The sequence below is a fragment of the Lagopus leucura genome, unplaced genomic scaffold (genome assembly GCF_019238085.1).
Source record: "Lagopus leucura isolate 7727_CA_CO unplaced genomic scaffold, USGS_WTPT01 34808-0_obj-0_obj, whole genome shotgun sequence".
NCBI classification, from domain to species: Eukaryota; Metazoa; Chordata; class Aves; order Galliformes; family Phasianidae; genus Lagopus; species Lagopus leucura.
In genome coordinates this window covers 459-2,639 of record NW_024969206.1, presented here as the reverse complement: position 1 = coordinate 2,639, position 2,181 = coordinate 459, and the positions used below count along the sequence as shown (strand labels likewise).

General features: G+C 50.2%; 1 protein-coding gene across 1 annotated transcript in view; it reads left to right on the top strand.

The window, feature by feature from the left end:
• Window positions 1-1,575, top strand: part of LOC122194052 (protein GVQW1-like) — a gene marked incomplete at both ends in the record, with an annotated part of 3,730 nt that extends 2,155 nt beyond the window's left edge. The window contains 2 exons of the mRNA XM_042894962.1: window positions 912-985; window positions 1,368-1,575. Coding sequence (XP_042750896.1) covers window positions 912-985; window positions 1,368-1,575 — 282 coding nt within the window. The remainder of the gene's footprint in view (window positions 1-911; window positions 986-1,367) is intronic.
• Between the last annotated feature and the right edge of the window lie 606 nt (window positions 1,576-2,181).

The window sequence follows — 2,181 nt, the reverse complement described above, 5'->3', positions numbered from 1 at the left end:
GAGAGAGAGAGAGAGAGAGAGAGAGAGAGAGAGAGAGAGAGAGAGAGGCTGGGCGCGGTGGCTCACGCCTGTCATCCCAGCACTTTGGGAGGCTAAGGCAGGCGGACCACCTGAGGTTGGGAGTGGGAGACCAGCCTGACCAACATGGAAAAACACCGTCTCTACTAAAAGTACAAACATCAGCCAGGCACGGTGGCCCATGCCTGTAATCCCAGCTAATCAGGAGGCTGAGGCAGGAGAATCGCTTGAACCTGGGAGGCGGAGGGTGCGGTGAGCCGAGATCGCACCATTGCCCTCTAGCCTGGGCAACAAGAGTGAAACTCTGTCTCAAAAAAAAAAAGAAGAAGAAGAAGAAGAAGAAGAAGAAGAAGAAGAAGAAGAAGAAGAAGAAGAAAAAGAGAAAGTAATAAAGAAAGAAAGAAAGAAAAGGCAAGGCCAGGCAAGTCCAGGCAAGGCAAATCTACCTGCTTTCACTACATCTGGGGAGAATCAGGAAAGTCCCCAACAACAACAAGGCCTAAAGTGGAGCTGCCATCTGTCAAACCCGAGCGGAAGAGTCCACGCGGGTTAAAGACACGAAGAAAGACAAGGAAACCCCTGACCAAGGAGAAGAACAATCGGGCCCAGCCAGGGTCTGTCTCCCGGGGTTGTCTGGGCAACCAGGGAGGGCGGGCCTCCGAGACTCCGTCTCGAAACATCAATCATGATAATAACATAAAATGAAGTTAAAAAAAGAAATCACGCATAATTCCTAACGTGTTTGAGGCCTCGAAAGGCGAGAGGCGTACGTGTATGTCACGGTGGGGTTGTTCTGTTTTGTTGTTTTTTTCTTTTTTCTTTTCTTCTTTTTCCCCAGAAACTCACTTTTTAATTATTTTGTTGCGTTTCATTTTCATTTTCATTTTTTGGAGACGGAGTCTCGCTCTGTCGCCCAGGCTGGGTTGCAGTGGCGCGATCTCGGCTCACTGCAACCTCCGCCTCCCAGGTTCAAGCGATTCTCCTGCCTCAGCTCGGCCTCCCGAGTAGCTGGGATTACAGACAGTACAGCACAGCACAGCGCCCGGCTAATGTTGTGTATTGTGAGTAGAGACGGGGTTTCACCATACTGGCCCTGTTGGTCTGACCGCCTCTTGATCCACCGGCCTTGGCCTCCCAAAGTGAGGGGATGACAGGCTTGAGCCACCGCGCAGGGCCCATTTATTTATTTTATTTTATTTATTTATTTTAATTTATGTATGTATGTATGTATGTATGTATGTATGTATGTATTTATTTATGTATTTATTTTTGAGACGGAGTTTCGCTCTTGTTGCTCAGACTGGAGTGCGATGGCGCAATCTCGGCTCACTGCAACCTCCGCTTCCCAGGTTCAAGCGATTCTCCTGCCTCAGCCTTCCTAGCAGCTGGGATTATAGGCATGTGCCACCGCGCCCGGCTAGTTTTGTATTTTCAATTGAGACGGGATTTCTCCATGTTGGTCGGGCTTGTCTCCAACTCCCGACTTCAGGTGATGCGTCCACCTCGGCATCCCAAAGTGACGGGATGACAGGCATGAGCCACCGCGCCCGGCGTATTGTATTGTATTGTATTGTATTGTATTGTATTGTATTGTATTGTATTGTATTGTATCGTATCGTATTGTATTGTATCCTATCGTATCCTATCGCATCCTATCGTATCGTATCTTATTGTATTGTAATGGGTTGTATTGACTTATTTTATTTAGTTAGTTACTTTTGTGTTATTTTATTTATTTATCTGTTTGTTCGTTTTTGCCTGATCAAAGGTCAATCAGACCCGGTCGTCAAAGTGGCGATTTCCTAGGCAACAAGGGAGGGAGGAACTTGGAGGTGGGGGCGGGGGCGGTGGAGAAGACACAGTTGCCCCAGGCTGTGCGCAGGCGGCCTGGTGCTCCCTTCCTCTGTGAGGCCTCCGTTTTCAGAGTAACAGTGACCGCTAGGTGATGCCCGACGCCTGCCAGTGAGCGTGTCAGCCCGGAATGAATTGGGATCCCCTGGGGAGGGGGTGGGGGGAAGGATGGAGGCTCCCACAGCACAGTGGGTCACCGCGCCCTCCAAGGCGATCCCCACAACTAATCGACCAGGGCTCCTGGGGGGACGCAGCCTAAGTCCCCCACCCATCGGATCATCTGGAACTTCCGTCCAGAGACGAGAGACCGAC